Raw genomic sequence first — 17,764 nt, forward strand, 5'->3', positions numbered from 1 at the left:
ATAAAAAGATCATTAGGTCTCTGAGATCTTAAAAGATTACATACAGTTAAAATGACTGAGAGATTAATTCAAGAGGTCATGGTGCAGAAGGCAAGTATTGTTGGCTGCCCAGTAATGATCTGGACCTTACTACATGCTGACAGAAGAAATGCACTGGGTATACCTACTTTCATAAACCAGGTATTTATTATAAAGTCTTAACAAAATACTGTGGATTCAGAAATCATACTTTGCTAATCATCACTTTGCAAAAAACCAACAGCATTAATAGTGTTAAGTTAGTGGATAATGAAGCCATTAAATCAGAGAAACCTGAATTACTAAACATTGTTTTGGAGGAGCACCCAGGTGGCTCAGTCAGTTAAGCACCAGACTTCAGCTCCGGTCATGATCTCGCAGTTCGTGGGTTTGAGCCCTGTGTCTGGCTCTGGGCTGACAGCTCGGAGCCTGGAGCCTGCTTTGGATTCTGTGTCTCCCTTTCTCTCTGCCCCTCCCTTGTTTGCTCACTCTCTCTCTCTCAAAAATAAACATTAAAAAAATTTAAATCTTGTTATGGAAACCTCCTACCTCAACCACCCTAGAGCTTACCATGGTCTGAGACATAAGATAGTAAGTTTCACTGAGTTAAAACCACTGAGATTTTTGTAACTGATCTCCTACAGTAGCTGAAGTTTAATGAAACTATTCCTTAAGGGGAAAAAAAATCAGCTGAATTTCCCTAAAAGGAGCAAGATAATGGCAGCATGTTCAAATACTACTTGTATTTGCATTCATCTGTTAGCGGGGTGGAGGGTGGGTATAGTAAAAATGACCTGAGATCTATCAGTAACTTGATAATTTAAAAAAAATTAAGTTTATTTATTTAGAGAGAGAGAGAGAGAGAGAGAGAGAGGAGGAGGGAAGGGGTAGAAAGAGAGACAGAGAGAGAATCCCAAGCAGGCTCTGTACTGCCAGAGCAGAGTCCAATGGTCATGAACTGTGAGATCATGACATGAGTTGAAATCAAGAGCCAGATGCTAAACCGACTGAGCTACTGACGTGCTCCTATATTCAAATTTTAGTAAGCACCTAGCCTTATTTAAAATCTTGTATCTATGAGCAACCCGTGTGTTTAAGATGGGAAACGGTAAAAGGCACAAAGTTATACAAAGAATTTAACAAAAGACACATGAATATCAAGGAAGTTAGGATTACAATTTATTTTAATAGATACTCAGATTCATCTTTTTGTCTTATTAGTCAAAAATTAAAATTACATGAAAAACTTAAACAAGAATTTTATAAGATGTAAAACCAACTGGTTATTTTTAAACCACCAGTTGTAGTCTGTCAGTAATAATGAGTGAAAGAAAACACAAATCTTAGACTGAATATTAGAAAACATAAAATACAAGTTAAAGTGATTGCTTTTGTTTTCCCCTTTAACTCCCAGTGCTCTTGGCCTCTTTATGATGTCACCTCTCAACATCATTAATTTGAACTTACAGTGCTTACTTAAGTCCTGGCAAATCATAGGTGGTGGAAATGTCTGTACCAAGATTGTAAGTCCTCTTGTCAAATTTTATATTTTTAAAATAACTGAAATGCTCTAGTTAGCTTTATATTTATTCTCTTTAGTATAAAGAGATGTCCATTATTATTCATTATAAACAAGAGAGTATGTGTTTAGCAGACACATACATTCTCAAGCAACATCATAGGCTGTTTTGATCCAAGACTTAACTAATTCATTCATTTCAGTGAAATATATGCATAGTTTTGGATAAATCTTTTTGAATGTGATCCTTACTTCATTTTTTTTTTATCATACTGTATTTTGTAACATACAGAATAAAATGTTTCATGGTTCTCATTCAGGGAACTTTCACATCTTGGAGCCTATTTGGAAATCTCTGGGAATGTTTTTTTGTTTTGTTTTATTTTTGTTTTCTGTTTTGTTTTAAACTTTATTTTTGAGAGAGAGAGTGGCACTGAGAGAGGAAGAGAGAGACTCCCAAGCAGGCTCCTCACTGTCAGCACAGAGCTCGACGTGGGGCTCAAACTCATGAACTGTGAGATCGTGACTGGAGCAGAAATCAAGAGTCAGACACTCAACCGATTGAGCCACCCAGGCGCCCCTTGTTTTTTTTGTTTGTTTGTTTGTTTTTTTAATGTCACAGTAACTGAGGAGTCTACTGACTTTTAGAGGGCATGTATCAAGGATGCTAAACCTTTGGTAATAAGTGGGGCATCCCAACAGAAAGAAGATCAATTAAATACTAACTGTATTCCCCTTGAGAAATACTGAGTAGGCAAAAATACTTTGCAATGAAAAGCAGATTATGCAGACATGGGAAGTTTGACAATAGTAGCTTCCTTATGCTTAATTTATGTTGTGTTATAATGAGGTAGGGAAAGAAGACCTTAAATTATGTAAGCCTTTTAACTATGTAGACTTGGAACAAAGGTGAAAGTATGAACTATGAAATAGAAAGAATGTAACTGGTTTTTATTTTGGACAGTACTTTTGAAGAAAAATAAAATACAACTCTTGAAAATAAACAAAATGGGCTTTAAAAGTCCCTAGTGCCTACTCCCTTATAATGCAATCATAAAGGACTACCATCAGTAAAAGGGTTCAAAGTATGTGTAATAATTAAAGGGTGAGGGACTTGCTGATGATTACAAAGCAATCTGTACTTTGGCATGTAACATGACAGAATTACACTGTATAATAATTACTTTAAAATGTTGAAGCACAATAAAATATTGATGGCATTACTATTATCACGAGCACTGCATGACTTTCAGAGAACTTCACACAAAGAGTTAAAAACTTATTTATGGTTCTATGACTATTTCTTTATGTTGTTTTCTGGTATAATCCTAAAACTCTCATGTATCATAGAAGGAATGTGTCGTTCAATTCATAATCAAATGGCCTCATTGTTAGCTAATGAAGCACACATACAAGTCCTTAATAACAAAATCTTATATTTCTCTGGGTTCAAATGGCAACTTTCAATTCAGTTACAAGAGAATTTGAGATGCAGAAAATAATTTTGTGCTTTTTCCTCTGAATTCTATGACAGGACCTTAATTCTGGACTTACATTTCTGTGTCATGGCTATCAACTTATAGTTGATAGAAGAAATTTTCTCCTTTCAGTTCAGTTTTCCCCCTCCCCACTTATTCCTCTTTAATACCCTTGTTCATCAAACCTCAACAGCACCGTTCAAATGTTTCTCCTCTTCCTGCCTTTTCCTCCAACTCAGGTTGTATCAGTCAACCCAATCCTTCCATTTCTAATACTGAATAGACCTAAGGTTACTGAAGGAAGTAAGAGAGGTTTTCACAAAGAATGGGGCTATCTAAAACGTGAACTTCTTAAACTTCCAGTATTAACTTTTGGATCCCATATTGACTATACATTTTTTTCATCCCTCGAGTTGCATTAATAAGGTCCTCTCGTACCATCTTGCCTAGGAATTCACCTTGATATAGAACAAGGTATATGAATCTTAACACTATTGACATATTAGGAAGGATAACTACTTACTGGAGGACTGGGCAGGGGGCAGGGAGGTACTCTGCAGTGTAAGTAGCTAGCAGCATCCCTGGTCTCTACCCACTAGATGCCACTATCAGCACTGTGTGTACACCCCCCCCCCCCAAACCAAAAGATACACACAATTGTGATAAAAATATCTCAGATGTTGCAAATGTCCACTGCAGACAAGGCATTAATAATAAACCCAGCTTGAGAAACACTACTCTAGAAAATGTTAAAAAAAAAAAAAAGAGCGAATTTGACCATACTATACCTAGAGTCATCTTTCACCAAGACAATAACCATGTGACAGTTGAGTTTTGCCTTAAAAAAGAGACCTCTAGAACAAATACAAGAGTGACTCAGACCCAGTCTGTCCCTGGAAAACTTTCTGCCAACTACTTTATTTGTCATATATCTGATGCAGAATACAAAAATCAAAAGTCAGCCAGCAGGATATGTTATGAAACTCACATATAATGATTGTCTGTAGCCATTTTAAATCAAAATAAAGTAGGTATAACATTATTGAGAGCCCTTATTCTTTGAATTTATTATACATTTCAAAGATATACCAGAGATACAGTTAAAGGTAAGAGTAAGGGCAGGTTTATTGTATACAAAGATTAAAAATTTTAAGACTAAGAAAAAAAAGTCCTACAAATACAGTTACACATTTACTCCTTTAAAAGGAAAAAAACAACTTATTTCCAGTGGTAATATAAAAATAGATTTTTGTCATAAAAAATAAAGATCCCCATGTCTCCTACTTTGGGATCTCAATTTTTTATTTAGGAAAACCCAAACCCAGTTTCCCTTTCTAACTCATGAATGCATGACATTCCACAATGCTAACAATGGGCACCTTCTTTACTTAAAGCTCACACATATGTGGAATCTAACACAAAATGAAGAATCAGACCTATAAATACAGAGAACAAAGTGATGGTTGTCAGAGGGGAGGAGGATTGTGGGGATGGGCAAAATGCATGAAGGAGAATGGGACATACAGGTTTCAAGTAATGGAAGAAATAAGTCATAGAATAAAAGGCACAGCATATGGAATACAGTCAATGACACTGTAATAGTGTTGTATGGTGACAGATGGCAGCTACACTTGCTGTGAGCAAAGCATAACATATAAACTCGTCCAATCACTATGCTACACACCTGAAATTAGTGTAACACTGTGTGCCAACTATACTCAAATAAAAAAAAAAATTAAAAGAAATCTTGAGATTAAGGAAAAAAAAAAGCTCAGAGACACTGAGACTGATTTTGAAATGATTAAATGTGTGCACTACACCTGAAGTGAAGGCAGGTTTTTGTGGCACCTGTTTTCCATTGCACCATGGTTAAGATGAAGTATTAGTTATTATGTTTCCTTATATATATATAGCCAGAGATCTTAATTCAAAAACTAGGTATATCAAGACAGAACAACCTTTTTGACTTGTTGCATTTTTTCTTTTTATGAATTAACCAATTGTTTCAAAATAGAAAATATAAAAAAAAATATGCTGACTGTGTGTCTGTGTGTGTGTGTGTGTGTGTGTGTGTGTGGTTTAATAAAAACTTTAAAAATTGAATCTAACTGCATCCTGGTCTAGAAATTTCTTGATGTCCCAGAGAGGTAAAGGGAGAGATGCTATTGCCAGGAGGACCTGATTTAGGCAAAAAAGTAGAAAAATGGTATCTATTCCCAGCAGGTTAAATTTATTGAATTGTTTATGGCATAGTGAGAACTAGGGTATTAAGATCATGGCTATTTTGGGATCCTATAAAATCTTCCCAGTGAAAATGAAAGAGAATTAAACTTATTTGTCACTAACCCTAACCTAACCAACCTTAAGAAACATTAAGAATTTTCAACCACACCATTAAGTTACATTGTGTCACTTTCTAATCAACCACTCTGCCACTCCCCCACAACGGGGCTGTTAAATTACCATAGAGAGCCTTGCCTATGCTTGAAATTCATACAAATTAGATCATACAGTATATACTTTTGTGTTTCTGGATTTTCTTTCAGTATAATTTCTTTTTGATTCATTTGTGTTGCATATATCAACAGTACATTCCTTTACATTGCAGAGCAGTATTCCATTACATGAATATACCACACTTAGTTTTTCCATTCTGCTGATAGACATTTGAGTTACTTTAGTTTTTGGTTATTATGAATAAAGCTGCTATACACATTTTGTCCAAGTCTTTTTGTGAACTTCTCCTGGGTAAGGTACAGTGGAAATGCTGAATCATACGTATAGCACACATATGTTTAACTTTATTTTACAAACATCAAGTGGTATTCCAAAGTGACTGTACTATTTTACACCTACCACCAATGCTGAACATGTCAGATATTCTACACCTTTGCTGTTACGTCGTTAGCCTTTAATTTTAGTTGTTTTGGTAGGTATAAAGTACAAAGGATGTCTGTGAATCAGCAAATATATATTATGTATATGAATAAAAATATAGGTTTATACATATGCATATGTGTGTGTATATATATACATATGTATGTGTGTGTATGTATATATATATATATATAAAATTTTCCTCAAAAATTCACGCAGAGCCCAATAATCTCATAGACTGTGAGATCATGACCTGAGCCAAAGTTAGACACTTAATGAACTGAGCCATTGAAGCACCCCTTTTAATGTTTATTTTTGAGACAAAGAGCAAGCGACCAAGAGCAAGCATGAGCAGGGGAGGGGTAGACAGAAAGGGGGACAGAGGATCTCGAGCGGGCTATATGCTGACAGCAAAGAGCCTGATCCAAGACTTGAACTTGTAAACTATGAGGTCATGACCTGAACTAAAGTCGGACACTTAACTGAGCTATCCAAACGCCTCTTAGTTTTCTTGCACATATTTCAATAAATTTACCTCTAAGTAGTTTTTTATGGTATTGCAAATTATACTGTGTTCTTAAATTTATATTTTTAAATTTTTCCATTTATATTTAAAAATATGTAATTTTTAAAAAAATTTTATTTAAATCCAAGTTAGTTAACATATAGTGTATTAACGGCTTCAGGAGAATAATTTAGTGACTCATCATTTACATGTAACACCCAGTGCTCATCCCAACAAGTGCCCTCCTTGATGCCCATCATCCATCTTGGCGATCCCCCCACCCAACACCCCTCCAGCAACCTTCAGTTTGTTCTCTGTATTTAAGAGTCTCTTATGGTTTGCCTCTTTGTTTTTTCTTATTTTTCCTTCCTTTCCCCATGTTCATCTGTTTTGTTTCTTAAATTCCATATGAGTGAAATCATACGGTATTTGACTTTCTCTGACTTTCTTTGCTTAGCATAATACATTCTAGCTCCATCCAAATGGCAAGATTTCATAACTTATATAATTAGAGCCTATATCATACAATCTTATTACATTCACTTAACAGCTCTAAATAATTTTTTAAGTTTATTTTTATTTATTTATATTATTTAAAAAAATTCTTTAAACGTTTCTTCATTTTTGAAAGACAGAGGGTGAGCAGGGGAGGGGCAGAGAGAGAGACACAGAATCTGAAGCAGGCTCCAGGCTCTGAGCCTTCAGCACAAAGCCTGATGCAAGGCTCAAACTCAAGAACCATGAGGTCATGATCTGGGCCGAAGTCAGATGCTTAACCAACTGAGCCACCCACGTGCCCCAATTTATTTATTTTGAGAGAGAGAAAGAGAGCACAAACGGGAAGGGCAGAGAGAGAGAGAGAGAGAGAGAGAGACAGAGAATCCCAAGCAAGCTCTGCCTTGTCAGCATCAAGCTCAACACAGGGCTTGAACTCAGGAACTGTGAGATCATGACCTGAGTGGAAACCAAGAATCAACCAAAAGTGGGATGTTTGACTGAGTCACCCAGGTGCCCCTCCCTAAATTATTCTTTTTGTAGATGTTACTGGATAGTCCACTCAAGCATGTCTTCTATGAACAAAGACAATTTTACTTCTTCCTTTCCAATCTTAATGTTTCATTGTCTTATGGAACAAAATAGTCTGGATTGCAAGGTTGATTAGAAAGAGTGAGCATCTTTGCCTTATTTCTGGTTTCTAGAGGAAAGATAGTCAACATTCCACAACTGATTTTAGAAATGAGTATTGTCCGGAGACATTTTATCCATTTGAGGAAGGTGTCTTCTATTTCTATTTTTCTCAGAGTCTTAAATTATGAATTGATATAATTTTTTTCAAAAATTCTTCTGCGGGACGCCTGGGTGGCTCAGTTGGTTAAGCATCCGAGTCACAGAGAACTCTCTCTCTCTCTGTGCCCCTACTCGGCTGTGCTCTCTCTCTCTGCCCCTACCCCACTTGTACTCTCTCTCTCTCAAAGTAAATATTGAAAAAAAATCTATATATCTTGAAATTATTAGATGAATTTTCTTATTTGTTATTTGGAGTGACTGCCTGGGTTGATTTATACATGTTAAACCAAACTTATATTCCAGAAAGTAAATTTCAATGACCATGATGTATTTGCCATTTTATATATTGTTCAGTAACTGGTTAACAAATTGCTAAGGAAGTTTTGTGTCTGTGTTAATGCAAGATATTAGTCTATATACTCATTTCTCATAACTTCTCAAAATTTCTTTGAGAAGTTTTAGTGTCAGAATTATTTATATTGGTGTCAAAAATGAGTTGAAACTTCCTTCCCCTACCTCTTGTTTCTCAAAACCTTGTGTAGAGTTAGTATTTTTCCTAATTTTTTTTTTTATGATCCGAGTTTAGGTCTGTGCTTTCCTTTCTTGGAAGGTTTTTGATAATGGATTCAATTTACTTATTATGGAGCCCATTCACATATTTATTATTTAATCATGTGTTTTGCTAAATTAGTTTTACAAGGAGCTCATCTATATCATTTGAGCTGCTGAAATTTTTGCCATACAATTATAAATAATATTTCCCATTATCCTTTAAAATCTACGTAGTTAAAAAACTTGCATCAATCCTGATATTGGTAATTTGTATTTTCTCTTTATCAGTCTAAGAGCTAATCAATTTTAATAATTAAAAAAAACAAATTTTGGATTTTTTAATTTGCTTTAATTTTGTGTTCACTTTGTTTCTGGCTTATAGCTTTATTATTTACTCCCTCTAACTTTGAACTTAGTTTGATATTTTCCTAATTTTACTCATTTATTTTTCATATTTTCCTAATATTAAAGCAGGGATTTAAAACACTGTTGTAAACTTTTTTCTAATACCAGTCATTAAAACTATAAATTCTCCTTTGTGAACTGTAGTCCACAATTTTTGATACTATGTTATTCTTAATTGTTTCTTTTCGTAAATGTGCACTGTGATTTGATGATAGGTTTTTTAGAAGAACGATTTTTTAAAAAATTGTATATTTTCTATATAGTGACTTTGATTTCTAATTCAATTACTTGTTGATTAAAGAACAACTATAGAAATTATACAAGAAATAAATGGATCATGCCTATGTACATTTTAAATCACAAATTTAATATTGTTTCATGAATCTGAAATATTTCCTCTTTCAGAGTATTTAAAACAGAGATGTTCATAACCATAGCTGAACATCAAAATTTCTTCAGCAATATATTAACATACATTGGCTAGATCCAAACCTAGAGATTCAGATTGGCCAGATCCAGACTTAGAGATTCAGATACAACAGGGCAAGTGATTTTAATGCATGTCCTCAGTTAAGAAGAAAAACCATCACCAGCAACAACACCCAACTGTGTGGATGGAGCTACAGAGTATTATGTTAAGCGAAATGAGTCAGAGAAAAACGAATACCATATGATTTCACTCATATGTGGAATTAAGAACCAAATGAACAAAGGTTAAAGAAAAAGAGAGGTAAACCAAGAAACAGACTCTTAACTACAGAGAACAAACTGATGGTTACCAGGGGGAGATGGGTGGTGAAGTAGATTAAATAGGTGATCGGAATTAAGGAGTGCACTTGTTGTGATGAGCACTGAGTGATGTATGGAAGTGTGATAGCACTATATTGTAACCATGAAACTAATATTACACTGTATGTTAATTGGAATTTAAATAAAAGCTTAAAAAAAACTAAACCAGATAACTTATTGGTTAATACATCCTAAATTTTATTAATTAAAATCATTTAAATTTTTATAGAGTGACAAAAATGTGCCAAGTTTTGTGCTAGGAAATAGAGCCTAAATAAAAATATCAAGATACTTATTTTAATGTACTTTATTTTTCAATTTCTTTGAGTACAGTTGACATGCAATGTTACATTAATTTAAGGTGTACATTAGACTTCTCCATTATGCTATGCTCATCCCAAGTGTAGCTACCATTTGTCACCATAAAACATTATTACAGTATCATTGCCTATATTCCCTATACTGTGCCTTTTATTCTCTTTTATTCTAGTGACTTATTCATTCCCCAACTGGAAGCCTGTATTCCCACTCCCCTTCACCCATTTCGCTTTCCCCCACAAACCATTAGTTTGTTCTGTTTATGGATCTGGTTCTGCTTTTTGTTTATTCACCGTTTTGGTTTTTTTTTTTTTTAATTTTACTATGTAATTAATTCTTAATATTTATATAATGTCAAAATAAGTAAGATCCTGTGTATGTGTGTTTGTGTGTGTGTGTGTGTGTGTGTGTGTGTGTGTGTGTGTGTGTTTATGCGTGTCTGTAAGCCCCAAACTCACACACGATCAACAATGGCTTTATTTTTGTAATGCAATGAGATGTTGTAAAATAACATTTTTAGGGGTACCTGGGTGGCTCAGTGGGTTGCGCATCTGACTTGGGCTCAGGTCATGATTCACTGTTTGTGACTTCGAGCCCCACATCAGGCTTTATGGTGACAGCTCAGACCCTGAAGACTGCTTTGGATTCTGTATCTCTCTCTCTCTCTTCTCCCCTACTCCAATTCTGTCTCTCTCACTCTCAAAACTAAACAAACATTTAAAAAATGTCTAAAATAACCTTTTTATATGAAATATTAATGTATGCCTCCAATGCGAATATTAGATAATAAAACATGCTCATATAGTACTGAAACAAATGGAAACTTTTAAATGAAAAATACTTTGCAAAATAGTTTTTATTTCTCAGATATTCCTAAAGAACAAAAATTAAAACAAATAAAAATCCGTATCGATACTTATGGTGCACACTGACACACATACACATTCACACACATATAAGTATGTCATTGAATGATTCAGATTTGCTTAAGTTCTGAGAATATTTTGAGGATCTGATTTTGCTTAAGTAATGCTTTTAAAGTGACATATTTGCTAAAATTCAATTGCAAGTGAATCTGGAGCATGAGATAGAGAAAAATAATTCAACTATGATGTCACAATTCTTTTTTAAAGTTTATATTTCAGACATGGCAATTTGGTAACTTTATAAACTGTTTTTTATTTACTTTGTTTTAGTTATGTTAAAGTTTGGGCAAAAGACACACATGTACTCATTTCTGTTTCTTCTAGAATAAAGTAATCTTACATAATAGTAGAGATCTGAGAATGCAAACTATTTCTCTAGTTGGTGATGGCAAGTGCTTACACATAATAGTGATCATTAGAGTGATTATATATAAATTAATTAAAAACTTTCCCTCTTATTTTAATAGCCAAAAAATAAACTTTGGAACATATGATAATTACATTCCAGGTAAGAAAGAATTTAATATTTACTTTTGAAACATGATTAATTTTAAGATTATGATTATTTTAAGGATAAGTGATTATTATCCTCTATTCAAAGGGATAAAGCAAGACCTCTTACAGAATATTATTAAAAAATAAACCCTTTTACTTATAAGGCACCTTACTCATGGACTCAGCAAACACTTTCTAAGATATTTTGTTTTTAAATCAAACAAAGTTTAAGCAAATAGGTTCAGCAACATAAAGGTGTTATGTTAGAAATGATACATGTTAGAAATAAAAAATCAGATAATCTTACAGTTGAAAAGTAGTCTAGAAATTGGATAAACAACTCACCAATAACCACAATGACTTGTACTACATTCCTGCTAGACTATATCCCCCTGATAATAGGCCAAAAACCCAACAATCTGATGTTGAAGGCCTTCATATATCAAATGATTTTCCCTCATATAGTGAGCTTAAATATCTCTTTCATTCTGTATATTTTCTCATCGATCCTGTTTTCAGGAGACTCATGGGAAAAGTATATTTTCTCTTACACAAAGTACTACTACTGCACGTGTTTAAATGCAGTGAAAATCTCTCACTAGTTTCATTTGTACCCTAAATGTCTCTAGCCATTCTCTTATAGTTTCCAGGTAACTTTACCCTCACAGTCACAATTCTATAGGTACTCTTAATTTGTTAGATTTTTTCATTAATATGCCACTTACATTTTTTTCAAATTTTTATTTAAATTCTAGTTGGTTAACGTATAGTGTAATATTGGTTTCAGGAGTAGAATTAAGTGGTTCATCACTTATTTATAATACCCAGTGCTCGTCAAAACAAATGCCCTCCTTAATACCCATCACCCAATAACAACAATGCTGTTATTAAGTGCACAACATTTACTCTTGTAGCTTGGAAAATTACTAACTAAAGGAATCTTAAGCAGTAGCATTTAGATTCAATCATATATTTACGAAATATTTTATAACAAGTACTGTGCTAAGTACTTTGGAGGCTACAGAAGTAGTTACCATATTTTCTGATCTCAATAGAATTTATTCTAACCTAAAGAATCTATAGCAAGAATCCAGACCCGGAGAGACAGAAAGATTATAAGCAAGCAGTAAAGATGTTTCTTTGCATTTATATCACAGACTGTATTAGTTTTACAATGACTAGTTATCTGTAAAACTGATCAAAATAGAAAAATAAATTTTTATTTTCATGTACTGATAGCAGAGAATTCCAAATATTAATAAAATAAATGAAGCCATAATTCGTATCATTTGTTTATTCATGAAGTCTATTATCTTACTGCCGTTTTAGTTCTGATGAAATTCTACTTACTCTAAAATGTTTGTTAAATATTTTCTTATTTTAGTCAGTGAATTAAGCAAAAAATCATGGAATCAGCAATACTTTGCCCTGGTATTTCCCAAACCACCACGGCCAGGAAAAAAAAGGAGATCAAAACCATCTCAACTACGAGACAATACAGCTCCTGTGAGTATTGAAAAGATCATATAATCTTACTAGTGATAAACTTGTGAAATCATGTATAGTTATGTGCTTTACAGATCAGTGCTGACCAATGGGATTTCTGTGATGATGGAAATATTTATGTCTTTGCATTCCAATTTAGCTATTGAACATTCATTTTGAGAGGCTAGTCCAACTGAGGAATTGAATTTTACATCTCAACTCAATTCAATTCATTTCTCTTGAGGCTTATATACCATATTGGACAGCACAGTTAAAGGTAATTCAAATTCTACTACTTGACAAAAGTAGATATATTTTATTTTCATTTCACTGTATAAAAATTGGGCCTCTTATTTCATATTATTTCTTTAGTAACAACACTATAGAAAATGTGTGTTCAAGAAGCACAAAAATCTGAGGATCCTAATGCTGCAGTTAATAAGAACATTCAGAAAATGTTCCCTAGCTAGAGAAACTCCCTCATTAAAGTTGTGGGGTTATATTATACCCTGATGAAGTTTTAATACTTCTTCAATGTAGAATTCAGTATTCTGAATACTTGAAGATAAATATTTCTTAATGTGTGTGGAGTCATCATGGGATATGAAATGTTAAAAAAAAACTTTAAGATAAATGTATCAACTCTTGTTTGTTTCAGGGAGTGTTTCTAATCAGTAGTGATCCTAGCTTATTCTGTAATCTCACACTCTTTGCTTTTCCTTTCTTTCTTTATTCAATTTATTTTTCCATTATTTGTTATCATTACTTGCAAAGTTTGCTTTTTTTGCAATTAAGATTTTGCAAATACTTGGTTAGGAGTTGAAAAGAAAATGTACCATTCTGCACAAATTTACTTGCACTGAATGTTACAGATTTTATCATTGTAGTTTCCTATCTGAAAGATATCAATTTATACCTTGCCAAGCAGTAGCAGTTTTAGGCTTGTACTTTTAACCACATGTAGCAATCCAAATTCCAGAGACCTTGAATGTGATAATAGAGAACAGGATATGCCTGAACATGAAACTATTAGATATTAGAGAATAGTTTCTGAGTTAGCCTAGTAATGGAGAGTGGGCAGAATATTTTAAGAATTCTCCAGAACACTGAGGAAAAAAAAGCCTCCCTGATTGTGAAATCATAAATGCTGATATGTCATTAGTCAGTGGAGGTCTCTACCAATTTTAACATAATATCTTGAGGGAATTATGAAGATCCTCTAAATTGAAATAAGGCCCACAATAATACATGAATATCAATTAGTCATAAAGAGAATGAAATTGGAAAAGCAAAATAAACTGAGATCTACAATATATCCACTTATCAAAATCTAAAATCTTTTAATGGTTAAAGTTAAAATGTATTTGATATCTGGTAATAAAGGCTGTGTAACTTGCACACAAGTTGTTCATCATTATTCTAACCAATATTTCAGAAATATGATGAAGAGAAATTAAGAGAAGGTCCTAAACGACCGTTATGGATGCACAGTTCTTTAATGAGAATTTCTGAAAGACCATCTGATTATTTAGCTGCCAGGATATGGCCCCCACATAAACCAACCCATCACTCCAAGGAGGTTGCTAAAGTAGCAGATGTACACAAACCTGTATCTCCAGCAAGAGGTAAGAAAGATAAAGAACACAAGAAAGCAGACAAGAAAGACAAATCAGAATCAGAATCAGAATCCACAGTTTCAAAGGGACCACTAATAACTAGGAAGGAGTCAAAGAAAGATAAGGATATAGAAACAGGAACTAAAGGTGAAAAAGATGTTGCAAAAACAGATGTCAAAAAAGAGAAGAAACATACAAAGAAGGGTAAGGAGTCAGCTACAGAATCTGAAGAGGAACAAAAAGGTGCAAAAAAGGATACCAAAAAAGAAAGAAAAGATTCAAAGAAGGGTAAGGAGTCAGGTACAGAATCTGAAGGTGAAAAGAAAGATGCCAAGAAAGGTGCTAAGAAAGAAAAGAAAGATTCAAAGGACAAGGAGTCAGGTATAGAATCTGAAGGTGAGAAGAAAGATGCCAAGAAAGATGCCAATAATGAAAAGAAAGATTCAAAGGACAAGGAGTCAGGTACAGAATCTGAAGGTGAAAAGAAAGGGGCCACGAAAGGTGCCAAGAAAGATAAGAAAGACTCAAAGGACAAAGAGTCAGGTACAGAATCTGAAGGTGACAAGAAAGATGCCAAGAAAGAAAAGAAAGATTCAAAAAAGGGCAAGGAGTCAGGTACAGAATCTGAAGGTGAAAAGAAAGGGGCCACGAAAGGTGCCAAGAAAGATAAGAAAGATTCAAAGGACAAGGAGATAGGTATAGAATCTGAAGGTGAAAAGAAAGGGTCCACAAAAGGTGCCAAGAAAGATAAGAAAGACTCAAAGGACAAAGAGTCAGGTACAGAATCTGAAAGTGAAAAGAAAGATGCCAAGAAAGAAAAGAAAGATTCAAAAAAGGTCAAGGAGTCAGGTACAGAATCTGAAGGTGAAAAAAAGAATTCAAAGAAAGATGCCAAGAAAGATAAGAAAGATTCAAAGAAGAGCAAAGAATCAAGTATAGCATCTGAAGATGAAAAGAAGGGTGCCAAGAAGGATAAGGATGGGAAAAAAGATTCAAAGAAACCAGGAGAAAAAGATGATGAGTCAAAAGACAAGAAAGAATCCAAGAAAGATGCAAAGAGAAAGGTGAGTAAAAAAGAGAAGAAAGATGAAAAGCCCAGCGGGACAGATACTGAATCAAAAGATGATGCCAAGAAAGATGCCAAGAAGAATGCCAAGAAAGATGCCAAGAAAGATACTGACACAGAATCTCCTGATGCAAAGAAGGATACAAAGGATGCAAAGAAGGATGCAAAGAAGGATGCAAAGAAGGATGCTAAGGCAAAGAAAGGCAAGTAGGTCTTGGATAAAATTCAAAAGCATGTTTGATAAAACAATTTTAGCAATCTGATACTAAATCTATGAGTGACAGGGGGCCTCAAAGAATCAAATAATTTTTAAAGTGGAGCAAAGAAGAATACAAAGAAAGACTCATAAAATCATAAAAATATAAAGAAGAAAAGAAAAATTAAGAGATGATTCAATGAAGAACTTGGAGGATACATATGCTAAGTTTGGGGATATGAAGGATTCAATGAAAAATCCCTAGAAATGTTCAAAGAAGAATATTCAAATCAGGATGTAGAAGTTAATGACACTGGATCTGTGGATAGCAAAAAAATAAAAAATATATATATATCAAGACTTCAAAAAAATCCAAGGAGGTAGACATTCAATCTATATAATCAAACTGTGAAGCTGCATCCACAGATTTAAATAAAGAACTATAGGTGTATCAGAGGAAGTCAAAAAAATTTCAGAAAGTCTTTCAAATAAGTACAAATTAAAAGTAGCATTCTTCAAAAAAAATACGGAAGGAAGGAAGGAAGGAAGGAAGGAAGGAAGGAAGGAAGGAAGAAAAGAATTGCTTCCTTGTGAACCTATACCATCATCCCTGAAGTGTAAACAGCCACACCAGGTTGATGGAAATTAAATTCCACATCCAAGCCAAGACAAACACACTTGGTAAGTTAGTTTTGTTTTTTAAGCGAAACTGGATTAAACAGTAATTGAGTCAATTTAAAGTTTGAATTGAAATATACCATTCTTATAAAAATCTGTGTCATCTGCCGAGTATGTTTTGCTGGAATTTGGTAGAATTGAGTAGAATTTACTTAGGGCTTTCTCATTATAGAAATTACTGATGAATTTGGTAACAATAACACAAGAATGAAGACTTTAAAAGTATCAACAAAAAGGTTAATTAGAATTATTTATCATGAGAGAGGAGACTGATTTTTGATACATGGAAACTAACAATTATCAAGAGTTTTTTGGTTTTTTTTTTTTCTTTAAACAGAATATAGTAGCCAACTTCTCTCCATTTAAGACAGGAAAATCAAACTTTTCCAAATTGCCAAGGTAAGTAAATTTATTTTTTATTTTATTTATTTTTGGGGGTGTGCGGGGAAGGAGAAAAGGGAGGGAGAGGAAGAGGGAGAGGGAGAGGGGGAGAGAGAGAGAGAGGGAGAATCCCAAGCAGGCCCCATGCTCAGCACAGAGACCAACATGGGGCTCAACCCCACAACCGTGAGATAATGACCTGAGCTGAAGTAAAGAGTCAGATGCACAACTGACTGACCCACCCCAGGTGCCCCGCACCGTAAGTAAATTTAAACAAGTCTAAAGAGACACCTGATAAATTGCTAATACATATACAAAACCAAATTATCCAGAATTCAACAGGGTCTAACAGAGTGAAAGCATTTACATATTTTTTATATATGAAAACAATTAACTTTGTATTTTTATAACTATGTTAAACTCTCTCGTGATCCATAAGTCCTATTAATGTGACAAAAAATTTTTTAAAAAAAGCAATATAAAGCACAACGCAAAACTCTGAATGCCCAATTAGTGGAAATTAAATTTCTTTAACATTCTCTCTCAGATAAACTCAACATTGTTGCAGAACTTGCTAAGTGACTTTCCCTCATTTTTATCCATCCCAATATAAATTCTGAATACAAAATAAAGCTTCTCCTTGATACTCCTATTCCACATACTTTCAAGAGCTACCTTTCTGTGAACAGAAGTATAATTATGTTGCCTGGTCTTTAAACATTGGCCCCTGTTCCCCTACATCAACTACTCAAGGATTCATGGCTACTGGAATTTATGGTCTTCCAGGCTGCCCTACCTTGCAGATCTGACTCAGCTGTAATGACATACAGTCAAATCCTGTCCCACTATTCTCTCCCTCTTCCAGGAAAATCATTCTTTTTCTCCCTTTGCTTTATAGTAAAATACTATATTCAGATTTTCAAAATTTTCTGAAAATGTTAGCATCTCTCCCAGGATTTAGGGAATCATTTAAAATCCCCTAGGGGAGCCTGGGTAGCTCAGTTAAGTTTCCAGCTTTGGCTCAGGTCATGATCTCATGGTTCACGAGTTAGAGCCCCACATCGGGCTCTGTGCTGACAGCTCAGAGCCTAGAGCCTGGAGCCTGCTTCAGATTCTGTGTCTCCCTCTCTGTCTGCCAACTCTCCCCCACTCATGCTTGTCTCTCTTCCTTTC

At 34.2% G+C, this 17,764-nt stretch overlaps 1 protein-coding gene across 24 annotated transcripts in view; it reads left to right on the top strand.

Annotated features, from left to right (window-relative positions):
* Positions 1–1,474: 1,474 nt before the first annotated feature.
* The window catches only part of CYLC2 (cylicin 2), a 43,144-nt gene continuing 26,854 nt past the window's right edge, over positions 1,475–17,764 (top strand). For 9 of the 24 annotated variants that reach the window (XR_007459043.1, XR_007459041.1, XR_007459040.1 and 6 more), the window contains exons 1-5: positions 1,475–1,541; positions 11,142–11,182; positions 12,554–12,675; positions 14,090–16,213; positions 16,548–16,609. Coding sequence is in view for 1 of the 24 variants with exons in the window: in XM_049635586.1 (XP_049491543.1) it covers positions 1,525–1,541; positions 11,142–11,182; positions 12,554–12,675; positions 14,090–15,547 (1,638 nt within the window). In the remaining 23 variants the exon portion in view is untranslated. Of the gene's footprint in view, positions 1,542–11,141; positions 11,183–12,553; positions 12,676–12,814; positions 12,932–14,089; positions 16,218–16,547; positions 16,610–17,764 lie in introns of those variants that run through there. The other 15 variants (XR_007459046.1, XR_007459047.1, XR_007459050.1 and 12 more) reach the window with 13 other exon arrangements.

This window comes from Panthera uncia, chromosome D4, assembly GCF_023721935.1.
Source record: "Panthera uncia isolate 11264 chromosome D4, Puncia_PCG_1.0, whole genome shotgun sequence".
Classification (NCBI taxonomy): Eukaryota; Metazoa; Chordata; class Mammalia; order Carnivora; family Felidae; genus Panthera; species Panthera uncia.